The sequence below is a fragment of the Cucurbita pepo genome, chromosome LG06, assembly GCF_002806865.2.
Source record: "Cucurbita pepo subsp. pepo cultivar mu-cu-16 chromosome LG06, ASM280686v2, whole genome shotgun sequence".
NCBI lineage: Eukaryota > Viridiplantae > Streptophyta > Magnoliopsida > Cucurbitales > Cucurbitaceae > Cucurbita > Cucurbita pepo.
The window spans coordinates 3,946,786-3,970,616 of record NC_036643.1 but is presented as its reverse complement, the minus strand read 5'-3'; the positions used below and the strand labels follow the sequence as shown (position 1 = coordinate 3,970,616).

General features: G+C 34.8%; 4 protein-coding genes and 2 long non-coding RNA genes across 10 annotated transcripts; 3 read left to right on the top strand and 3 right to left on the bottom strand.

Annotated features, from left to right (window-relative positions):
* Positions 1-685: 685 nt before the first annotated feature.
* On the top strand, positions 686-4,591 carry LOC111797729 (methionine aminotransferase). Of its 2 annotated transcripts, XM_023680838.1 has the most exons (3): positions 689-780; positions 889-1,091; positions 3,271-4,591. In XM_023680838.1, the coding sequence occupies exons 2-3, from the start codon at positions 897-899 to the stop codon at positions 4,420-4,422; spliced, it is 1,347 nt and encodes a 448-aa protein (XP_023536606.1). In that variant the 5' UTR covers positions 689-780; positions 889-896; the 3' UTR covers positions 4,423-4,591. The 2 variants fall into 2 exon arrangements, with proteins under 2 accessions (XP_023536604.1, XP_023536606.1); XM_023680836.1 differs by having other exon boundaries at positions 686-1,091.
* Positions 4,592-5,737: 1,146 nt separating this feature from the next.
* Positions 5,738-8,266, top strand: LOC111797731 (junctophilin-4-like). The gene is made up of 3 exons (XM_023680841.1): positions 5,738-6,938; positions 7,551-7,779; positions 7,874-8,266. The coding sequence occupies exons 1-3, from the start codon at positions 6,043-6,045 to the stop codon at positions 8,036-8,038; spliced, it is 1,290 nt and encodes a 429-aa protein (XP_023536609.1). The 5' UTR covers positions 5,738-6,042; the 3' UTR covers positions 8,039-8,266.
* Positions 8,267-12,687: 4,421 nt separating this feature from the next.
* On the bottom strand, positions 12,688-13,653 carry LOC111797127. Its single transcript, XR_002815484.1, has 2 exons — positions 13,097-13,653; positions 12,688-12,879 (listed from the first exon to the last, which is right to left on the bottom strand). It is a non-coding gene; the product is annotated as an uncharacterized LOC111797127 (long non-coding RNA).
* LOC111797125 (E3 ubiquitin-protein ligase RZF1-like) lies at positions 13,252-15,102 on the top strand. Its single transcript, XM_023680030.1, has 2 exons — positions 13,252-14,212; positions 14,979-15,102. The coding sequence occupies exons 1-2, from the start codon at positions 13,252-13,254 to the stop codon at positions 15,074-15,076; spliced, it is 1,059 nt and encodes a 352-aa protein (XP_023535798.1). The 3' UTR covers positions 15,077-15,102.
* Positions 14,650-17,687, bottom strand: LOC111797126. 4 transcript variants are annotated; one of them, XR_002815483.1, is made up of 4 exons: positions 17,467-17,687; positions 16,913-17,388; positions 15,527-16,825; positions 14,650-15,250 (listed from the first exon to the last, which is right to left on the bottom strand). It is a non-coding gene; the product is annotated as an uncharacterized LOC111797126 (long non-coding RNA). The 4 variants fall into 4 exon arrangements; XR_002815481.1 differs by having other exon boundaries at positions 16,913-17,381; positions 17,467-17,686; XR_002815480.1 differs by having other exon boundaries at positions 16,913-17,090; positions 17,467-17,679.
* A 2,136-nt stretch (positions 17,688-19,823) lies between these two features.
* Positions 19,824-20,475, bottom strand: LOC111797588 (ethylene-responsive transcription factor ERF014-like). The gene has a single exon (XM_023680637.1). The coding sequence runs from the start codon at positions 20,473-20,475 to the stop codon at positions 19,834-19,836; it is 642 nt and encodes a 213-aa protein (XP_023536405.1). The 3' UTR covers positions 19,824-19,833.
* Positions 20,476-23,831: the final 3,356 nt, after the last annotated feature.

Sequence of the window (23,831 nt, the reverse complement as noted above, 5' to 3'; positions counted from 1 at the left end):
AATTTTAACTATTTAATGATATTATATATTTACATAATAAATTATTAAAGAAAATAATATACGGTAACACTTCTATAATCCTTCTTGTATTATCTCACTTTTCTTAAAATATTATTATTTTTTTATTCAACAAAATATTTTCAATACTAATATTCTTCAATAATAAAGTTAAATTAAAAAAATTAAATATTTAAGTAATTCCAAAATTATATTTATTTTTTTTTTCTATTAGAATATATTCTTACTTTTTTTTTTAAAAAAAAATTATCCTTATCTTAAAAAATAATATTCAAATTCGCTAATTAATAAATTATCCTTAATTTTTTTTGTATTTTGTCTAAAAAATATTTACCAAATTAAAAAATATATTAAAAAATACAATTTTTTTAAAAAAAAAATTAAAGGATATTAATGTTATTTTTTAAAGTTAATATTTTTAATTTTTTTCAAAAAAATTTAATAAAAAAGTTTAAGAATATTAAGGTTATTCCGGTAATTTTTAATTTTTATTTTAGAAAAAATTGTAAGAAAAAAATATTTTTCAGACAAATTGAGTTTTTTTTTTTTTTTTTTTTTTTTTTTTTTTTAATAAATTCAAGCTATTAAAATTATAAAAATAAAAGCGCGTGCAGTGCACGAATTAGAGAATTAATGGCAATATTACGGAACGGCAGTCGACGGCAGCATGTAGTCCCGCATGTGAGCCCAAATCGAGGGAGGGCATTTTCTTGGCAGGCGCTTGACGCAGCCCCCGGCTAGCGTTGAACTCGATCCAAATTAGTAACTCTCGCGGAAGAAAAATCGAAATTAAATTCTCCATTTGCCTTTGATGCTCTTACTTTCCGCTTTTGTGCAGCTTAAATCATAATTGTTTTTACCAACGCGCAGAATTTATAATGGGGATCCAATGCACTTGGACACTCCAGCGGGTTCAATTTAGGCCTTCCGTTTTGTTCCGGTGTATTAATACTAATCCAAGACCAAATTCTCTTCGCTCATCTGTTTTCGCCACCATGTCCTCCGTTTCCACTGAGAAGAGCGTCGATTCCGACCAGAAAGGATCGAACAACGACACTCAGAAGCCATTGCTGGTAAATCCTGGCTTCCTAATCTCTTATTCCGTTCTATTTTATGGATTTCTGTTTGATTGCGATGGGGGATTGATTTTTCATCGCCTGCGGATTCTGTCGCCTCTCGGTGGAAATGGGTTTGGTATTGTCATGTTTTTGTTCTTTGGGTAATGCTTAGATTGTGGATTGTGGATTTTGTTTTCGTTTCTTGCACTACCTTATGCTTGATTATCGAGCTTAATTTACTGTGATTTCATCAGCGAGTGCAAATTTAGGGTTTGTGATTTGTTGGGGGAGTTTGGAAAGGGATTTTGCGATCTTAATTCAGGAAGAGGTGGGTTTTGATTGGTTTCTGTCTTTTGTGGTCTGTAATCTTTGGGGGCGTTTAGAAATGGATAACTATCTGGTTATTGTGAAAGGTTTTGTTCTGTGGCTTGTGTTACTGCTTCAAGTTCTTTTATGTTCATGGACCCATGGACCCACTTATCAATGAAGTGTTGATAGAAACCACACTCTTCAAACTGTTATGATATTGTCCACTTTGAGCATAGGCTCGTGTGGCTTTGCTTTTGGTTTCTCGAAATGGCCTCATACCAATGGAGATGTATTCCTTACTTATAAACCCATGATCAACCCCTTAATTAGCTGATGTGGGACTCCACTCCCAACAATTCTCTCCTTCTACAAAATACACCGTAGAGTCTCCCCTGAGGTCTATGGAGCCCTCGAATAGCCTCCCCTTAATCCAGGCTCGACTCCTTGTCTAGAGCTCTCGAACAAAGCATGGAAATACTTGAGTGTGTGTTTGGAGAAATACCTGAGTGTTTTTAGAACTTTCAATATTACTATCTACTCACCTTTACACTTTTTTTGTCAGCATCACAGGAATCTGAACTTTCAGATTCCTCTTTACGAACTATAAGCTTTTGTATTGCTCTTACAACTTACCAACCAACTCTCCACTTACCCATAAATTTGTAACTATGATGGTTTATGAAGTACTCCAACTCTGCTTCCTTTTTTGGGAAATCCCATCGGGTTTTGTGGGATTCCTTACTGTCGTCTTTTGTGAGATTTCACATCGGTTGGGGAGGAGAACGAAACATTCTTTATAAGGGTGTGGAAACCTCTCCCTAGCAAACACATTTTAAAAACCTTGAGCGGAAGCCCGAAAGGGAAAGCCCAAAGAGGACAGTATCTGCTAGCGGTGGGCGTGGGCGTGGGCGTGGGCTGTTACATTTTTCTTCTTTGTTCTTCTTTGGTGCTCAAAAGAAGTTCCATTTCCTATCAAACTAATAAAGTTATGGGTTTATTTTCTACCTCTTGTTGTTCAGTCATACCATTGGATTTGTTTGTATGTTACAGAATGGTCCTCTAGTATTCAGCAACTAGTTGTTGTTATTACTGATATTTAGACAAGCAAATCGGAAGCTCGAATCTACTTCACTAGCCTTTAGTAACCTAGTGAAAGCTGTACTATTGCATATATACTGATGTGGTTTTGTGTTTTCAATGGAGCATGCCTCAATCAGTTAGCACACTTTCTGTGAGATCCCACCTCGTTTAGAGAGGGAAACAAAACACTCCTTATAAGAATGTGGAAACCTCTCCCTGCGTTTTAAAACCTTGAGAGGAAGCCAAGAGGACAATATCTGCTAGCGGTGGGTTTGGGCTGTTACAAATGGTATTAAAGCCAGACACTGAGCGGTGTGTCAGTGAGGACTTTGGGCCCCCAAGGGGTGGATTGTGAGATCCCACATTGTTTAGAGAGGGAACGAAACATTTCTTATAAGGTTGTAGAAACCTCTCCCTACCATACGCGTTCTAAAACCTTAAGGGGAAACCCAGAAGGAAAAGTCCTAAGAGGACAATATTTGCTAGCGGTGAGCTTGGGTAGCACTTTCCTTCTCTAATTACCAATCCTATCTTTTGTACTAAATGACTGCTGTTATGTTGCTCGTTAGTATTTGTTTCTTCTTATCCTTCGACAATGTCGAGTGAATATCGATGATGATTGTAATGCTTGGATGCTCGTATGTTTTGATGCCTAAATTTTGATTCCTTATTTGGCTGAAGAAGCTTTAGATATTTCATATATGTATATCAGATAACTGGAACTTACATGTTCTCTTTTAGTAAGGGAGAGATTAGTAAGGACTATATGCTTGAATGTAAGGATAGTTCTTGTTCTGTTTGGTAGGTTTCGAATCGGCTTGAAAAGTTCAAAACAACCATATTCACTAGAATGAGTAACTTAGCGATCCAATATGGTGGAATAAACCTCGGCCAAGGGTTCCCGAACTTTGACGGTCCCGAATTTGTAAAGGAAGCAGCAATTCAAGCCATCAAGGACGGTAAAAATCAATACGCTCGTGGATATGGAGTGCCAGATTTGAACTTGGCCATTGCTGAGCGATTCAAGAAAGATACTGGACTTGTGGTCGACCCCGAGAAGGAAGTTACCGTCACCTCCGGGTGCACCGAGGCAATTGCTGCAACCATGCTTGGCTTAATAAATCCCGGAGATGAGGTGATCCTTTTTGCTCCTTTTTATGACTCTTATGAAGCCACTCTATCAATGGCTGGTGCCAAAATCAAATGCATCACGTTACGCCCTCCAGATTTTTCGATCCCTATAAATGAGCTCAGGTCTGCAATCTCGAAGAATACTCGAGCAATCCTTATGAACACGCCCCACAACCCAACGGGAAAAATGTTCACGAAGGATGAATTGAACGAGATTGCTTCTCTCTGCATCGAGAACGATGTGTTAGTTTTCTCTGATGAAGTTTATGACAAGTTATCTTTCGAAATGGACCACATCTCCATAGCCTCTCTTCCAGGAATGTACGAGCGCACCGTTACGATGAATTCATTAGGAAAAACATTCTCCCTCACCGGTTGGAAGATTGGGTGGGCGATCGCTCCACCTCACTTGACATGGGGCGTTCGACAGGCACACGCTTTCCTTACTTTCGCTACCTCCACTCCAATGCAGTCAGCTGCTGCTACAGCTCTCCGAGCACCCGATTCTTACTACGAGGAGCTGAAGAAGGATTACATGGCAAAGAAAGCCATTTTAGTAGAGGGACTGAATGCAGTTGGGTTCAAGGTGTTTCCATCAAGCGGAACCTACTTTATCATCGTCGATCACACCCCTTTCGGGCTGAAGAACGACGTCGAGTTTTGCGAGTATCTGATCAAAGAAGTTGGCGTTGTTGCTATCCCGACGAGCGTGTTCTACCTAAACCCAGAAGATGGGAAGAATCTAGTGAGATTTACATTCTGCAAAGATGAGAACACACTCAGGGCGGCGGTGGAGAAGATGAAGGAGAAGCTAGTTAGGAAGTAAGTCCTGATTGATCAGAGCAACCTTAGTTTCGTCGAACAATAAAAATTTTCACTTACAGTGCTTCCATTGGTGTCGCTTTTAAGTTAGCTGTCTTCCCAGCTGCTTTGCTCTTCAATTTATTGCATCAATTAATGGATAAATCTAATCGAATAACGATTTCAGTTGCTCTGNTTTTTTTTATGGGTCAAAATAAAATATAATTGGCAAGTAAAAATAATAAATGATTTGAAAATTTAATAAAAAAAATATATAACCATCTTAAATAATAATAACAAAACATAATTTAAAAAAGCTAAATTAAAAAAATATATATTTATGAACTTTTAAAATATCATTTAACTTTTAAAATAGTTTCAAAAATACATTTCAACTTTTAAAAATATTTCTAAAAAATTTTATTAATATCAATTTTTTTTCAAAAAAATTAAAAAATACATTTACTTTAGTACTATTCTAAAAAATAGTCATTGAGCCTCGAAAGTGGAGTCAAAAGTGACTAAAGTGTCGAACAAATGGTTTACTTTGTTCGAAGACTCCAAAGAAAGAAGTTGAACCTCGATTAAGGAGAGGCTGTTCGAGAGCTCCATAAGCCTCAGGGGAGGCTTATAGTGTACTTTGTTCGAGGAGAGGATTGTGGAGGATTGAGGATTATTGGGAGTGAGTCCCACATTGGTTAATTTAGTGGAAGATCATGGGTTTATAAGTGAGAAATACTATAGCCAAAACAACATATACTCAGAGTGGACAAGTGTTATTTTCAAAGTAACATTAAAATATTTATAAATAATCTATTGCTATTTTTAAAATTTTATAGTACTAATTTTTTTTAAGTCATTATTTTAGGTTAGTTTTATTACAAAGAATTTAAAATAAAAAAAAAATCGCATTTAAAATTTAAAAAAAAAATCATTAAAACAAAAAAAATTATTTGTGTATGAAATCTACCAAAATATTTAGGCTTACCTATTCAACAAACAAAAGAGAGCGTAGTCCCCAAAAAATCCGCCCAACTATGGTTAGAGTGGTCCCGATCGTCCGATCAAATCATGATTACCAATTCAACGGTGATTAGACCACGACGCAACTGACTTAACCCAATATCACCAACATGGAATCATTATCATCGCCCATATGTCAAAGGCGGGACTAATCCGACGACCCTAAACTTCCCGCCCAGACCAGATAGACGCACAATTCAATCCGACCGTCCAAATAATCAACGGCCCACATTACACGCTAGTCTTCACTGGGCCCCACCCGAGGATTCTCAGTATAAATACATAAACCTGGTCCATCTTCTCCGATTCGCACCATTTTTTATCCTTTTTTTTTTTTTTTTTTTCAATCAAAATCGAGGGAAACCGAAAGAAACTCCACTCCCTTCTTCGCCTTCTTCAATCTTCTCCTTCGCTTTATCTCCTTTTTTCTTTGTTTGTTTGCTAAATTTCGCCCTGTGTGTACTGCTAATCCGGCGCCGTCGCTCTGGAATGTTGCCGGCGGAGGGTAGAACTTCTTTTCTCTCAAGTATTTCGAGGTATAGGAGTGGTTTTTGAAGGAGGAAAGTTGAAATTGAAGATACTTGGAGATTCGGATTCTGATTCGGTCTTCATCGGGCTCGTAATGGATGGTTCGAAAAGTCAGTTGAAGCTTACAAGGACTCAGTCGTCGTTACTTCGTTCGTCGCCCACTTTCCGAACGTCTGTTCATAGTTTATCGTCCGTCACCGAGGAGGATCTCATCGCCATCCATCAAGAGGATGATGATGAAGAGAAGCAGAGGCCTAAGAAGCCTCGTAGGTCCAGTTCGTCATCGAGAGCCGGATTGAACCGATTTGCGAACCGTGTTCTTGCTATGGCTTTGCTTGTTTGCTTTACCTTCTTCTCTTTGCTCATTGCGTTTTTCTTTCTGAAGAAGGATGGGCCACTCCCGTCGGCTTGCTTGTTGGCTCTGATTTTTGTTGCTATTACGCTTGTGTTTGTAAGCAAGAATAAGGGGTTAATTTTACATGTTCTTTCGTTTATCAAGCATTCTTGGCAAGAAAATGCCAAGAGATTCTGTTTCTCCAGGACGGATTCGACTCCGATTCAGTGGTACATTGGTGATTCGAACGGAGCCGAAGACGACAACCAAAATCAGAGAAAAATTAGCAGAGAGGGGGTAGAGTTCTATAGCAATGGTGATTTCTACGAGGGAGAGTTTCACAACGGGACTTGTAATGGAAGTGGGGTTTATAACTATTTCCTAAGTGGGAGATACGAGGGAGATTGGGTCGATGGGAGGTACGATGGCCATGGGGTTGAGACCTGGGCGAAGGGGAGTCGTTACAGGGGTCAGTATCGACAGGGTCTTAGACATGGATTTGGAGTCTATAAGTTCTTCACGGGGGATTACTATGCCGGTGAGTGGTGTAATGGCCAAAGCCATGGCGTTGGGCTTCAGACTTGTGCTGATGGTAGCTGCTATGTTGGCCAGTTCCACCGCGGCGTTAAGCATGGTCTTGGATCTTACTATTTCAGGTATGTCTCTTCTTGATTTTTGAGCTCTAAATGGTTTCCCTGAAGCTTTCGCGTGCTTGAATTTCATCTGTTTGCTCTTTTCGGATCTTGATTGCTTGCAGTTAATACAACAGTGAAATATCTGAGCCCAAAAATTTGGTTGTAAGGTGTCTTGGGCGTTGTATCTAAGCTCAATTTGGTTGCATTTATGGAAGGAATCTGGTCGATTATCTTTGTATAAACGTAATCTTGCTAGAATTGGTAACTGTGGTCATCTTGTTCCAGGGTGTTTCTTCATTTGTTTTAGTTTTATGAACATCTGGGTTCTGAATCGATTTGGTTATCTTATTACTTAAATCAAAGAAACGTCTCTGTTTGGAGTTTGCTTCCTCTTTGACTGTGCATAATATTTTCAAATCTACATATGGAATGTGTAATAGAAGATTGTGAGCTCAATTTGACTTTAAGCTGCATAATGGGCTGCTCCTTGATGACCCATGTCATTAATTATCTTATTCTTTACGCATATAGCGCTGAAATGTCGTTGGTTTACTGATAAACTAGCTGGCTGGTTTTCTGTTGGGGGTACATAAATTTAATTACAATCCCAAAATGCATTTGCCTGTGCTGTAGAAATGGAGATAGATACGCTGGAGAGTACTTTGGGGACAAAGTTCATGGTTTCGGAATCTACCATTTCGCAAATGGCCATTGTTACGAAGGATCATGGCATGAAGGCCAAAGGCAAGGATATGGCACGTATACCTTCCGAAACAGCGAAGCCAAATGCGGTGGATGGGATTCTGGTAGCCTCAAGCAGCCTCTCTCGCCGCTGAGCGAGGCCGTTGTTGAAGCTGTTCAGGTATACCTAATTGATCACTAGTCACCATTGTTGTGAGAAATGTAGCTCTTACTGAGAATTGAGGTGATTGTAATCATGTTTATACAAAATGCAGGCATCTAGAAAGGCAGCAAGGAATGCTGTTAACCTTCCCCGGTTGGATGAACAAGTGAATAAAGCTGTGGTTGCTGCTAATAGATCGGCCACCGCGGCCCGAGTCGCAGCCATCAAAGCCGTTCAAAATCGAATGGACGGTAAGTTCTGCGATTCGGATGTGTAAGTCTCTGCTTGTTGCTAATATTACAAGGCAGGCAAAAACAAAAACCCTGGTCGCTGCAAACTCACCGGAGGTGTTTTCAAGTATGTATCATCATCACTCTTCAACTTGTACATTCCATGTATATTAATGAATTAGAGCACTTTTTGGTCTCTGTTTCTGTAGATTTCAACTCTATTGCCCACACTCAATGGTCCCTAGCTATATACCTTGATATCTATTTCTGTATCATCAAGCCAAGCCATCTCTATCCGTAGAATTCCTTATTATTTCATTTAAATGATTCCATGGTCTCAAATTCAAACCCAAACACCATAATACCATTATTTTTTAGGGTAGGTGGACGCAAAAAGGGGAAATTTGTAGCCCATATAGCTTAAACCTTTTGACTTTAGAAATAATTCTAACTTCATTCAAATCTCATTAGTTGGTGGTTAAATCTCAGGCTCGTACTTGTTGAAAGAAAGAAGGTTTTTATATTCCAAGTATGAACAAAGCTCAGATGAATTGATATGCTCTATTAGGAACCACGAACCTCCACAATAGTATGATTTTGTCTACTTTGAGCATAAACTGTCGTGGTTTTGCGCTTTTGGTTTCTCCATAACGCCTCGTATCAATTTAGATAATGTCAATGTGTGACTACTACTCTCATTAATCCTCCATTCGAACAGTGTACAGCATAGCGTTTTCCTTAAAACCTCTTTCTTTGGAGCTCTCGAACAAAGTACATCATAACTAACGTGGGATTACTATACTCTTCAGCATGATCTACCCCCAAACAAAATTGTGTTCCGAAGGGAATTATCTTGAATTTTGGGGGACAAAAGGGAAGAAATTTGGATTTTTTATGATGCCAATGGGAGGAAGGCATGTGCCATGATTCTGTCCCATGGGATAATATGGTAGCTTTTGGTCATAATTTTTACACATAGCACATGGCTCCATCATGTGTCTGATGGTGCAGATTACTTCTTTTCTACCAATAAAACTCTCTCTCTCTCTCTCTCTCGCTCTCTTCAAACTCATCATGAGTTTAATCTTTTTCTTTCTTACTTTTGCTTTCAATTTGACTTTTTAATAAACTTATTTTACTTTCCAACTGCTTTTTGCTTACTATTCTCATTAGTTTAAATGCTTACCTCCGATTCAAATCTTACTTATATCCATGGAATCCATTTCCAAAAAGAAAAAGTTAAAAACTTTTATAAAGAGTTCTCGAACTCTTGATTCAACAGATTCATCCCCTCATCGTTAAGTCGAATGATAAGTAATTACAAGTCTAAATACCCTTTAGGCTTTTTGAAATTCAAAGATCGAATCAATACAAACGTCAAAGTTGGAGGCTAAACAAGAATTGATTACAAGTTCAAAAGTTTAAAGCTTTTGAAGAATTTGAATGAAGATGAAGAGGCAAAGAAAAGGATGTCCAACAAAAACAAAAAGGATTAAGGAAAGAGGAGAGAAAAGGTGGGGAATGAAGAAGACAACTTCAAAAACATGTTACAATGAGAAGCTTAAGAATTGGATTTTCGTGGGTACGACCTTTTTTTAATGCTCAATGACAACTTCTCGATTGTCACTGTTCGGCCTCTCTTGCTACTACGTTAGCTCCTAATGTGGACAGCACCAATCGTATTCGGGTCACAAAGTTTACACATTCACAATGATTCATTAGCTCCGCCTTCTTTTTATTGAGAAAAAAACGTAAGTGTTGCAAAGCTTAAATCTCACTATCAACACTCTGTCTACTCAAAACATGCAAACATGGAGGAAGACAGGCACTGTCTGCGAGTGTTCTTTGTGTTCTTGCATTATTTTTTGCTGTCTCTTTCTCCAACTTCTTCTTCCACTTCCCCATTTTTCTTATTATTCTATGATTCTTTTTATTATTATTTTTTACATTTTTGTTGGTTTTTTTTTTTTCATAATCAACTTTATTCCTTTTGGGATATGTAATTCAAAATAAATGATTTTAATATCCAAACATGTTTTTACTAGATTAGAGTTTAAATCGATAAATAATACACTAATTATCATTTCAAAATTTTATTTCAATATTAGACCGAGACAAATTTAGTGCATAATTCTAAATTGGTCTCATTTAAGACATTAAAAACGAGAAAATCATTCCGTAACAACTATAGAATAAGCAACCAATTTGAATTATCTAAGAAAACGACCTTTTTGATCCTTACCTTCGCAATTATTGAGCTAATATATAAACAATTAATAGGGCTATATGGGTTTTGTTGTATGCATTTGACCATGAACAATATTGGTTAAAAATGCAAGACATTGCACATATGACTGTTACCCACCAAATAAAAAATAATAATTTTGATGTGCAATTAAAAAAAGAAAAATCCCACAATGATTCTTTACAAAATCCACTTTCTTTGTCATTTTCTCTACTTACAGATTCCAATAACACTCAATAATGCAACCATTTTTTCATTTATGGATAAATATTTATAAAAAAAATTAAAATAAAAAAGGGTAAAATTGCAAAGTGGTGTAAGAAAGGTTCTTTAATTTGAGAATTTTTCTAGTTTTTGGGGTTTTTTTGTATTATTTTTACCCTTCCTTTTTTGAATATAGAAGAAATTAGCAACACAGGTGGGATTGAAAGCAACTTGGGTATATTTCAAAAGCAAATGCCCCAACTTTACTGTTTTCTTCTTTCTTTGTTCTTTTAGCGTTTGTGTTAATGTTCGTAATTTTATAGTAAAATTGCAAGTTTTCGTATAATCCAAAAAAAATCTACTTATTGTCTATTCTGCGTATAAGCTTTTGTAGCTTTACTTTGGACTTCCCAGAACGTCTCAGACCAATGAAGATAGTATTTCTTTATTATAAACTCGTGATCATTCTCTAAATTGGTCGATGTGGGACTTTCATCATCGAACACTAACACTTGTCTTTAAAATAAGTTTCTAGGGATTTCAATTTTTTAATCGAAATTATTAATCTATTAGATATAAATTTAAATTTTATGTCGGAAGAAACTCTAAAATTTTAATTTTGTGTTTGATATACCTATAAATTGAAAAAGTTTGAAAATTAATAGACTAAATTTATAATTTTAGAAGTTTATATAGAAAATATACACACGAGATCGCGTCACTAATAATAAATGTCTCGAAATGTCTAGAAATATACATACAAAAAGGAAAGATTCCAAATTAAATTTTATATCTTTAAAAGAAAATCAAGGGTCTTTTTCCTTTTGATTAAATTAAATGATGAATAAGACTTATATTTTGACTTTGTAACCTTTGAAAGCCGACCATACACTATTTTCTTAAAATCGATTTTAAACGTGTTTTTTTTTAAAAGAAATTGTCCCTATTTTCTATAATATTTTATGAGGAACAGAGCTGGAGACTTACTTACTCGAAGGTAAGAGTAAGTGTCATACAATCGCACTGTAAGTCTTTACAGAATGAGATTGTGACAGTTGGTAGGTCTGTGTACGAGAGTTTTCAGAAAAATTGTTTTTCTATATTCTTTCTTAACTAAAAATTAAATAACGTAGATAATTCAAATCTTTGACGTTTTGGTTGAGGGCATATCTTATTCAGTCGTGTATTTCATAGCATGACGGATCAACGACCTGTTTAAAATCGATTAGTATTTGTTGGTTGAACAAAAAAAAGTGTAGTCGGGTCAAACATGTCACATTAACGTCTACACAATGGCATTTTGGTAATGCAATCAAAATGTTACAAAGTCATCAACCAAATCAAAGAATACAAACAAAAATGTCAAATGAGTGTGAATTCAAATAAAATAATTGGAAGGTGAACCACCAAAAACCATTATTATATGTTATTTTAGTCCTCAACATCATAGGCATATATATATATACACACGCAGACATGTCCACGGAACGGGCGGAGATGGGAAAGCCTTCTCCGCCACCTATTTCATTCTCCATTTATTTATGCGTGTTGAAAATATGTTTATATTAAGATAGGCAGGGACGGGGACGGGGAATATAATTCCGTTCCCGACCCATTTATCTAATGGGGGAAAATATTCTCCACTCCCTCCCTCATTCCCGATCTAATTTCTCGCAAGGCCGCTGTCTCGTACGTAAATTGACATCTCTATACACATGTGTATCCTAATTTAGTTTTTATTCTTTTTAAAATTTAAAAATACATGATCTAAGTTGTGATATACTAAGCCTCACCATAAAAAAATCAGAATGAAAAGTGTTTATTTTTTATTTAAATAAATAGTCGTGGGAACGTATTAGAACAATTGGGCCGGATTATAACAACTTTGAGCCCAAAAAGTTGCCATCCTGAGAAAGATTCGGCCCAATAAGGCTCCACGGGGTGGCCATCTCTTTTTTTTTTTTTTTTTTTTTTTTTTTTTTTAANNNTTTTTTTTTTTTTTTTTTTTTTTTTTTTTTTTTTTTTTTTTTTTTTTTTTTTTTTTTTTTTTTTTTTTTTTTTTGTTTAATTTGGTGAAGTTTTGAACTTATAGCCACACTAACCATAGTCTTCATTCAAATTATTAGAGTAGTAATACTCAATACCACCATCCTATTATTTTAATTTTGTTAATTAATCTATAATATATATATATATATAATATGATTAATTCATTTCAAATCATTATCCTATTCTATTATACTTTCATACTTTCGACATTAATTTATAAGAGAATGAATATCATATTCAACAAAGAATAATCATCTTTACCTGTTACAATCGCACTCTTATAATAGCGGGATAGTGATTGTGCGACACTTGTTCTAATCGAGTGAACAAGTCAGTCACGAGAAATTCGGACGTCGGGACAACGTTGGCATATGTTTGGGTCTCGAGTCACTGCGCAAGAAAAAGTTTAGAAAACGTGAGTAAAGAAATACATTTAAAAACAATTTGAAGAATTGAATAAAGCAATGTTATATGACTATAAGCAAATAAAGAAATGCGAGCTAACTCTAAATAAATTAAATTAATAAAAGAGAGAAGGAGAGGAAGCTAAGCTCGTAACACTCATCCTTGTCTTCATCTCCACGAAACAATCTGAAACAAAACAAACCTCAGAATACAGAAATGGCGGCTGTCGGAATTGCTTCTGCAAACCAAGGAAGCCATTCCTTTCTCCCGTCCTCTCCCATCGTTTTCCGATATATAAAATCTTCCCATATTCCGATTCCCTTTCCCAAATCCTTTCATAATATAACAAAACTACCCATGTCTTTCACCCCACCTCCCCACACAACCAACGACCGCCGCCATGCCAGAACCTTCCACCTCTACTGGTGCCACCAATGCCATCGGACCGTCACCCTCGCCTCCGCACAACCGTCGGACCTCACATGCCCACGCTGTTTCGGCCACTTCGTTGAAGAGGTCCACCTCCCCCTCCCCGAACTCGATCCTTCACCGGAGACTCGTTTACTCGAAGCTCTCTCGCTAATGCTCGACCCACCGGTTTGTCTCTTCAATTACCGACACCCAGTCCCGGACCACCGCCGTCCACCGCTAAATAGGTTCGACGATTTCGACCGGAGATCATTTAGCGATCCGGAAGGAGACGAATGGCTGCACTGGCGAACACGACGGCGCAGTCGAAGCCTGGATGAGAGGGACAATTCCGGCCGACAACCCCCAAATCCGAACCAGTCTCGAACTGTCATAGTTCTCGGTCCCCCCGACCAGTTTCAGCCGATTCAGCCCATAATACCTCGGAGAGCCAATCCAAGAGACTACTTTACCGGGCCGAGACTGGACGAATTAATTGAAGACCTGACGCAGAACGACCGGCCAGGGCCGGCGCCGGCAGGGGAGGAGGCGATCGAGAGGATACCGACGGTGAAGATAGCGGCGGAGCATCTGAAGAACGACTCGCAGTGTCCAGTTTGTAAGGAGGAGTTTGAGGTGGGGGGAGAAGCAAGGGAATTGAGCTGTAAGCATTTATACCATTCGGAGTGCATAGTTCCGTGGCTTCGGCTTCACAACTCTTGCCCAGTTTGTAGGCAAGAGATACCGCCATTGCCGCCGGAGAATGGAGCGGCGGGAAATTCTGAAAATGGAGTACGGATCGGGAGAGCATGTACCAGGTGGTGGAATCGGTTGGTGTCTTGGCTATTTCGGAATAGGTATAGGCAGATTAGTCCTTCAAGTCCACCCAACCGCTTCAATGCTTCTCCTTATCCAGATGATGTCTAATTTATTTTATGGGCTAAAAATTAATAAAATAATTATTAATTTTCCCATTCTAAAAAAAAAAATATCTAAAACTTTTTTAAAAAAAAATTGGGACAAATATAAAGTTTGGGAGTATTTTTATTTATTTTATTTTGTCGTTACTATGTCTTCAAAATACTGGATCCTCACCAGGGAAATTGACATTTGATTAAAAAATTTATGCATGAACATAAATTAAAGATGCACATGCACATGCAATAATTTGAGACCTATCGATCATGGTGGTGAACTTTTATGTTTCTAATGGGAGACAAAATCATGTTTAAAAATCGTCAGCATCAACTTCGGGAAAAGAAATCAATCCGCTCTTCCTAAGGGAAAAAAAACAATTTTACAATAAAAATTAGCAAAAAAAAAAATTAAAAATGGGTTGTTGAATAACTAAATTGACATTTGATTAAAAAATATATGTACGAACATAAATTAAAGATGCACATACAATAATCTGAGACCTATCAATGATGGTGGTAAACTCTTATGTTTCTAATGGGAGACAAAATCATGTTTAAAAATTGTCAGCATGAACTTCGGGGAAAGAAATCAATCGGCTCTTCCTAAGGGAAAAAAACAATTTTACAATAAAAATTAGCAAAAAAAATTAAAAAATTAAAAATGGGTTGTTGAATTTTTCTAAATTGAAAATAAAATAATAAAAAGTGACAAGAACATAGCTAAAGTATTTCTATTCTTCCCAATTTTAATCCATTTACCAGAAATTAATTCATGGGGTGGTTCATCGTACCTCTCTTCCTTAGCCCTTCTAATGACGATGTTTATGCTGCAAATAACTTGGATTTTACTTCATTAGGAATGTAAATACGTGAGCTCATATACGAAGACACTGGAAAAGACGAACATAATCATTAGATTCATTACCAGGATGTATTTGGTATGATGCCACTCCACTGCCTGCTTTCAAATAGCTTCTGATTATCTACAGTTTCAGCAAAGCACTGATCAGATGATTCTTCAACTCTTTGATCTGCAGAAATGAGATTGTCCTCAAAGAACATAGTTTCCAAAATGTACCATTTCTTATAGCTGATTGTGTTAGCTCAAAGCATAAACTAAAAAGTTTTTCTTAAGCCTGTGCCCATTGCACTGGCAGGATGTCGTGATTTCTCCCCAATTTATACTATCTCATGCAATAAATATTCAACAATGAGCATAAAAACATGTAAATGCATGAAGAACAATGATAATACCACACTTACTAAAGAATTTCTATGTAAATGATTCAAGGTTACAAAGTCTTTACCTTGTGGGTAGATTGAAGGTTGGCGTTAGGATGCTCATTTCTCCACATTTGCATAGGATGTTTGGGTACAGGTTTGATGTTGTTGGGAACGATGACCCTCCACACTCCACATTAGTACAATATTATCCACTTTGAGCATAAGTTTTCGTGGTTTTACTTTTGGTTTTTCCAAAAAAGCCTCATGTCAATGGAGTTAGTCTTCCTCACTTATATAACTATGATCTTCCTCTCTTAATTAGCCAAGGTGGGACTCCAATAATTCTCAAGAATCTTCCCCTCGAATCAATTACACCACAGAGCCTCCTCTAAGACTTCCTTCTCTTGAGCCCTTGAATAGCCTCCCCTTAATTGAGGCTCGGCTCCTTCTCATGAACTCTTAAAAAAAGTACATCCTTCGCAACACTTGAGTCACTATGACTACACTTTCGAGACTCACAATTTCTTTATTCGACACTTAAGGATTCTATTAACATAGTTAGGTTAAGGTGAGAGCATGACTCGGATACATTGTTAGGAACATCCCCTTTAGTATAATATTGTCTACTTTGAACATAAGCCTCGCGTCAACGGAGTTAGTGTCCTTCACTCATATACCCATGATCTTCCCCTTAATTAGCCAATATGAGATTCCAACAATCCTTAATAGTTATGGTCGGGCTATACAGCAGTTATGCAATCGGTTGACCATCAATTATTATTTAGCAACAGAAGTGGTTGGCAAAATCCTAGAAAGCGGTGGGGAAAAAAATCGCCTGTGTAACTATAAAACGAACTTAAAGGCAAAACTAGATATCCTAACCAAACCTAACATTTAGTTGCCCCAATTCTTCAGTCCTGAAGCAACAAAACCTACATACAATTTCATCACCTACACTACTTTGTCTCCCCTATCTTTTTGTGCTATGTAGCTTACAAGCATAAGCTTCATATACTACCTGCAACTGCCTTAGACTTCTTGTCTGTAACACCATGATTTTCAAGAAATGAACCCATGCAAGATCTAACAAAATAAAGTGAAAGAATTATCTCACAGCCCAAATTTCCCTGAAAATGCTAGTTCTAACCTTAGTTTCTTGCCCAATGCTTCCTCGGGAGCCATTCTCAGACCTCCTTTACCCAAACCAAGCCTTGCAGATAGAACTGCATGACTAAAATGCACCATGAATCACATCGCATAAATATATGATCATAGACTTTTTCTCTTTAGACCTAAAAAAAAACTTAGAAGGAATCACAGGCTAGTAAAGTGTACAGACCCTTTAGGTCCGGTGAAACAATATAGTATCTGTTCTTTTTCTCCTGCCAATAGGTGGAATGTGTCGCAGATGTTATAAACATTCACTGTAATATAGAACGCATTTAGAAACAGTTTGTTCAGATGTCTACCTTCAAAAACAGATTCTTACAGAGTCCACCGCACAAATTTTCAACATATTTTGCCTGATGTTGATTCGGTAGAAAATACTCTTCCGTTAGCTTGTAAGGAAATTAACATTAGAATTACCTGTGCTTCAACCGCCAATACAGCAGGATGTTCGTATCTGGAAAAATCAATTTGAAGCTCCTACAGAGATTTATCAACTACATTAGCGAGAGACAATAAGAAACAAAACGGAAAATCAAATAAACATAATCTAGTCATCAGATATCAATCTGGAAACGATGAACAATGAAGCAAACAAGTTCACTCCCTAATCTAGAGGAAATCACTGAGGCATCGTACAAACTAATCTGCCGCTCTGTTCCAGAGCTAATCCAAGCAAGTGATTATAACGCCAATACCAAAGAAATGAGAATGATCGGAGTTCTACAAAAACCTACAACAGGCCTCTAACGTTCGACCGGGAGAAAAGACCTACGCTCTCAATCACAGCACGAGGCATAAACTTAAGCCATGGAAATTGATAGAAATAGAACGAAAAAGAGCGAAAATCAAGTACCTGCAACAGCGAAAGTAACTCTTCCCTAGTGACAACCTCCTCCGCCATACTGAAGGAGAAAGCTCAAACTCAGAGCAAAGAAGTACGCCGGAGAGAGTAGGCCTTGAGGACGAAAGTTTACACCAAGATGAAACACCTGAGGAAATCCAAACTCCACAACCAGACTGGTATGAATCCATGTCGCAATCGCTGATTTAGCTCCCCTTGCTTTCTTGGACCAACGGTCCAAATCGATCCACAGCCGAAACCCAAATTTAGCCCGACCGAGTCAAACCCCGGCCCATCACAATTTTCAGATAATTCTAAATTTAATCCATCATTATTTTAAAATTCTTGATTTTATCCTTATATTTCCAAAATTTTCAATTAATCCCCATATTTAAAACAAAATATGTTCAATTTTTTAAATGGTTATTATAGTCTAAATACTTATACGTTTAAATATATTAATAAAATAATAATTTAATGATAATATTAATAAAATTAAAATATATAAAATAATTAAATTTGCATAGAGCCAATGGGGTCCTAAAAGATCTTGTAAATTAGTTTGTTTCGTTGAGGAAGAAGCACCATGGTCCATGATGGTCCGTGATGGTCCGTGAGGCTACCCAACATGGTCCAAATGCAATGTAGCACAAACGGTCCAGGATGGGACTCACCCATTTATTTAATTTAAGTCGGTTTGTTTCTTTTTTATAAATATTCTTTAATTCTAGGGAAGTTTAATAATATAATAATTATTATTAAATTAATAAAACTAAATTTAACTTTGCATTTTTTTAGTTTTATAATTATATTAACAAAAAATAATTAATTTTTTAGATTAAAAAAAATTAGTATATTATTTGACAAATATATAAGTATTTTTTTTAATTTAGTTTATTATTATTATTATTCATGGGTTCGAAAATGACATAGATATTAAACACACACAGTGAGGGAATATAACAAAATGGAATTTAAGCCACAGCTTGCAACAAATCGTCACTGAACTTAATTAATACGAAGAGAGCGACCGTTGATTGTAGGCGACCACATCCATACCTATCCATCTACTATTTTATGTAACACCGAAGATTCGGATTCAACATCTGATGATCGCGACATATCCGCAACTGCGAAATGTCACGTTATTGTCAAGACTATCCTTATAACGACGACACTGTCATGTGTACCTATTTTTTATTTATAAGAGTGGAGACTATTTCGATAGACCAACACAAATTTAATGTTTCGGTCTTCACTCACAAGTCTCTTATAAAAGAATTTAGGACGTCGCTGAACATAAAATTATTATAAGCAAAGCAAGTTTAACTATAATGTTACAAGACCTTCCTGGTCCCTCTCTTCGACCCTCCACATACACTCTTTGAAAACCAGCCTCCTCATTCGCACCTTTTTGAATGATCGTGGTTGTAGCTTTTCGTCGTTTATGCGCATCTGATAGACACTAAATTTGTAATTTAATATATTATATTTTTTTAATAAAGGAAATTATTATTTTTTTTGGATTGCGAGTGGAAAAATGTCCAATAGTCGGCAAATTATATAAAATTATATAATTCAAATTCAAATAAAGAAGAAAGAAATAATTAAAATTTATAAATATATTTATCTATTTATATATAATAAAAAAAAAAACCATGAATAAATTTTCATCCAAGGAAAATTTATTCATGATTTTTTATTTATATAAAACCTCGTAAAAAGGAAAAAAAACATGACGTCATTATAAAGGTAGCATTACTAATAAAACAATTTTGAAAATTATTAATCCATTTAGTTAATTTTCCGAAATTAAGGAGACAGGTTTAGTAAACGATAAGAAACCTTTCAATCAATCATATATATTATTATTTATGACGTCACCATCTCCTCCTAACAAGATTTGACGTAAAAAAAACTGGAAAAATAATAAAGCTGTAATCAACATAGTTAGCTACGAAAAGAAAGCCGCAACCACACTATAACTACCCTGCCCTATATAACACCCAATCAAAATTCCTTTTTTGACAATAATAAAAAAAAAATAATTAACTCTTTTAATATTTCCACCTAGTTTCCTGATTTCCCATGATCTCTGCTAATAATATAATTAAATTTTAATTCATATTAATTATAATATATAATCAACAATTAATAACAAAAATTACATAATAATACCAACTACCACAGAGATTACATTGGCAAAAAAAAGTCCAATCTCATGTGAGCTCGTCGGTTAATCACACTAATTAAAAAAAAAAAGAAAAATATATATTTTTGTCACTGTTAGTAATATCCGAAGATATTAAATTAAAAAAAGAAAAAGAAATATAATATTTTGTAAAATTAATTATCGATTTTAATTTTAATTTTTTTTTTTCAGCAGAAGCTCCACAAGCTGATGTCGCATTCCTCTTCGTAAAAACCGTCAATTTCACCCTCCGGCATTGAATCGAAATCCAACCAATCTCCGGTGATCATTTCGGTAACGTACTTCGGCGACTGAAGCGCGTCAAAATAATGGCACCAAGATTCCATCTCCGCCGTCGGATTCTCAAATATAACCGACACGTCATCATCCACTTGATCGGAAGGTGACGAAACGGTGGAGGATAATGGAGTAACAACGGCAGAGACATTTTCCGGGAAGCCATTAGCGGCAGCAGCCGCTACACGTTGGATGGATTTAGGAGACATAATATCATCGGAGGAATCAATGTGATGATGTAAACGACGGAAGTGACAGTAATCGGAAACGGGAACGGAGTTAGCAACGTCCGGGAAGTTAAGACTGGCGAAGGCGGACGCGCCTTTGAGACATAAAAGTGCCGCGTCGTATGCACGCGCCGCGGCTTCCGCCGTCGAATAAGACCCTAACCAAATTCTTGTCTTTTGATTTGGCGCTCGAATTTCGGAAACCCATGAGCCCCAGCTTCGCATTCTGACACCCTTGTACTTTTTCTTCGACGGCGGTAACGCCGGAGAGGATCCCGCCGCCGTGTTCTCAGCCTTCTTCACCATTGACTATGGATTGATTGTGAATTGGAAAGGAGGCGGAGATTTATATATAGAAGAAGTGTGGATCTAATAGGCTTATCTGATCTGTTAGTCTACACATGCAAGAATGGGGGACAGATGTTTTTTTTTTTTTTTTTTAAATAGTATTTAATATTAATGTAGCTGTGATGAAATTACCATTTTGTCCTTATAATGTATTGAATTGAATTGGTAAAAAATGTGATTTTATTATTTTCGGATGTATATTGTCTGTCTATCATTTTCATTTCCCAAACATTACATCCCTTCTTTCCTAATATATAAATATTTCATTTAAATCATATTTTTGGTCTTTTATTTATTTTTGGATAAATATTAATTATCTCCCATATTCTTTGAATTAAAACCCTAAATTACCCCTAAATTTTATGAATTATATCAATTAAAACCATATAGTTTCATAAATTAATCTATTTATTCCTTTATTAAATTGTCATTTTAAAACTACCACTAAATAACAATTAAAATTTTAAAATTTCATAAATTAATTAATTTAACCTCCATTAAATTATCTTAAACTTTCATGGTTTTTTTTTAATATTTAAAATCTTAAATTTTTATAAATTAGTCAATTTAGCCGCCCATTAAACTAATTACCTCTAAATTTTAAGATATATTATTTTTCGTAAATTAATTCCTTTCGCCCTCCTTTAAATTAATATTTTATAATTACCCTTAAATTTTTAGATATTTTTGTGAATTTACCAATTTACCCCTCCGTTTTGAAAATACCTCTAAACTTAATTAAAAACCTAAACTACCCCAAAACTAACTCTTTTACTTATTATTTGTTATTTAACACTAAGAAACCAACTCCCAATTAATTAACCAAGTTTAAATTTTAGGGGGGCACAAAGGTAATTTCAAGCTACATTGAGCAACGTACATTATATTTAATAAAAAAATGATGCGGTACGAAGATGAGAAATAAAGATAAAAGAGAGACAAAATCGTATGATAATAATAGTACCAAATAGGCAGCTTCCGAGATTTTGCACTCCCAAATCTTCATTAATGCAAAATCTTCCAAACCTAACTTTTTTTTAAATTAATTTTTTTTTTTATTTTGAAGTCGTAAAATGATTGAGATTTAAATTTAATTTCTAATTAGTTCTAGTGTCGATTTTAAAACACGAATTAGGACCGTATGTTCGTCGTATTTAAACTATAATGATCGTAGTTGTCAATTATATTAACTCATTATTTAATGACTAAATTCAAACTTAAAAAAAAAAATCATTTTAACAATTTTAAGTATTAAACAAATTAAATGATTTAGAAAAACCGAGGTTAAAAGAGGAATTACGAACATACCCTTAAAACTTTTCATTTTCTCCTCTAATTTTGAGAAAATACGGTAGCAATTATCATGGTCATACTTCAACCGTGTGACGTCGTGATCTTGACACGCTCACTTATCCGACTTTGTGGCTTCGTCGAACTTTCGACGAGATTTGCGTTCGTCTACCAAACATCGCTTGTATTGAATCCAAGTTTGTTTAGCCACACGTCATTCGTGCGTGCACGTGTCAATCGTTGCAACACAATATGTCGCATCTCATTGTCATCTTGATTCCCAACAACACAATCCATGCACTATGATGTCATCCATGTCTCGAGACACATCAATCATATAAATTTATTCGAACATATTCATTGGGAATTAATCCATGTATCGAAGGTTGGATTATACACCCGCTATCCATGTCGTACAAAATTTTACACCGTTTTAAATTAAAACCGTTAATAATTTATTAAAAATATTCACTATTAAGTTGAAATTTTTTAAAAAAGTTTTATTAATATTCTTGAAAATTTGAAAGCTGTAGCGTGGTTTTTTTTAATATTAATTTAGCTAAATTTTAAATTAAAGCTAAATATGTAGTTTATTCCCATATAAATTATAATTGGATAAGGAAAATAAAAGGATAATTATTTATTAAAGCGGAAAAAAATAAATAAAAAGATTAATGAAATAGAAAGACGCGGAGTCTGATGAAGCTATACAGCTGGTGCTCCACTGTCAGCTGAAAACGCGTTTTACAATATCACTTATCTACTAGTAATTTTATTTTATTTTATTTTATTAAATTTGAAATTGATTTTATAAATATTAAAAGAAAAATACAGAAAAATGACGTCTCAACTGTTTTTTTAAACGGTTTAGGTTGGAATGATTTGACTTTATTACCCCCCATACATATTTCATAATAAATGTTGTGTGGCCAATTTGTGAATTTCCGATTCTGATGGGTACGTACGGCAATTTAAAATAAATAACCTCTTTATTTAATGTTATTATATTATTTTCGAGGGGTTTTTTTACCAAATATATATAAATTCGAGGACCAGAAAGCAAAAAAATAAATAAGCTTTCCAAGTTGGGCCAGTGGGACGGAAATATTTAATATTTAATTATTTTATTTAAAAATATGATTATTGAGTTATTCGACGATACGTTGCTTAAATGAAGAAATATAATTTCGAATCGGTGACTCAATCAACTAAAATAAAGCTCAAAACTAAACCTTGCCTAACTCGAGTTGAATTTGGTCGAACCGTATAATTATTTTTAAAAATTATTTTAAAAAATTGTACATACTCATTAACATTATATATATTAACTATTAAAGTCTCTTAAAATTCATATATAAATATTTATAATTAATACTGTATAACTAATATTAAATATATTTTTAATATTGGTGGACGGGTATGGTTTAAAAAAAAATCTTAATTTTTTTAATAATCTTAATTTTTTAATATAATTTTTATTTTAACATAATTATCTTTAATTATTTAAAAAAAATAGTACTCACTAACATTATATAATTAACCATTAAAATATCATAAAACTCGTATATAAATATTTATAAATAATAATGAATTACTAATATTAATTACAAATATTAAATATTTTTAATATTCGTAATAATATTAAAGTATGGTTTTAAAAAAATCTTAATTTTTTTAATAAATTTTTAAAAATAATTTTATATAATTATTTAAAAAATCATACTCATTAACACTATATATCATATCAACTATTAAAATCTCATAAAACCATATATAAATATTTATAAATAATAATGAACTCGCTTAAGTTAGTTATAAATATTAAATATTTTTAATATTCGTATCTGTAATTTTACTTTTAGATTGGTTAAGTAAACTCAGTAAAAAAAAAAAGTCAACCGGACTCAAATTTTTAATTTTTAAAAAATTTATTTACGAAAGAAATTATATTTTTTTAAAAATTGAGCTATTGACATTTTTAATAAAAATCTAAACCATAAACGTTTTATTTACCATTAAAAAAG